The sequence below is a fragment of the Ogataea philodendri genome (genome assembly GCF_020536065.1).
Source record: "Ogataea philodendri strain CBS6075 chromosome Unknown scaffold75, whole genome shotgun sequence".
NCBI lineage: Eukaryota > Fungi > Ascomycota > Pichiomycetes > Pichiales > Pichiaceae > Ogataea > Ogataea philodendri.
Genome location: NW_025763951.1, coordinates 1 through 499, shown reverse-complemented (window position 1 = coordinate 499; position 499 = coordinate 1). Strand labels below are relative to the sequence as shown.

Genomic DNA, 499 nt, shown 5'->3' with positions numbered 1-499 from the left:
ATATAACTAATGGTGAGTTATAAGGGGCCTTATATGTACCACCAATATGAATGCCAGAGAATTTAGTAGTGGCATGAGAAAAACCCCAATCTAAATATTTAGGTAGTGTAATTCTCATAGTACTATCTTTTGATATAAATATTCCATCCATGCCGGTGTTTATATCAAATAAAAACTTTTCTGATGCATACGGACCCAGAGAATAAACTAGCGAGCTACCATCAAAGACAAACTGTGACCCATTATCGATACTTACCTTACCATTGATAACCATTGAATATTGAGGTCTTTTTACATCGTATGAATCAGATGGGGGGGTGTCGTCTGGAGGGGTATTTATATTAAGCACAGAATTGTCAGTAAGTGAAATACCGGCTGGTAACTTAATATTCATGAAGTTGTTAAGCGTCAACGTAGAATTCTTCAAAACCAACAGTTCGTCATCTTCAAAGGTAGTTGTTCCAAGCGCAACACCGTCAATGACAATTTTTTGGTTTTC

General features: G+C 36.5%; 1 protein-coding gene across 1 annotated transcript; it reads right to left on the bottom strand.

Moving 5' to 3' along the window:
- On the bottom strand, positions 1–499 carry OGAPHI_003431 (uncharacterized protein; the record flags this gene model as incomplete). Its single annotated transcript, XM_046204406.1, has 1 exon — positions 1–499. A coding segment is annotated over one exon (499 nt), but the record flags the coding sequence as incomplete, so codon positions are not given.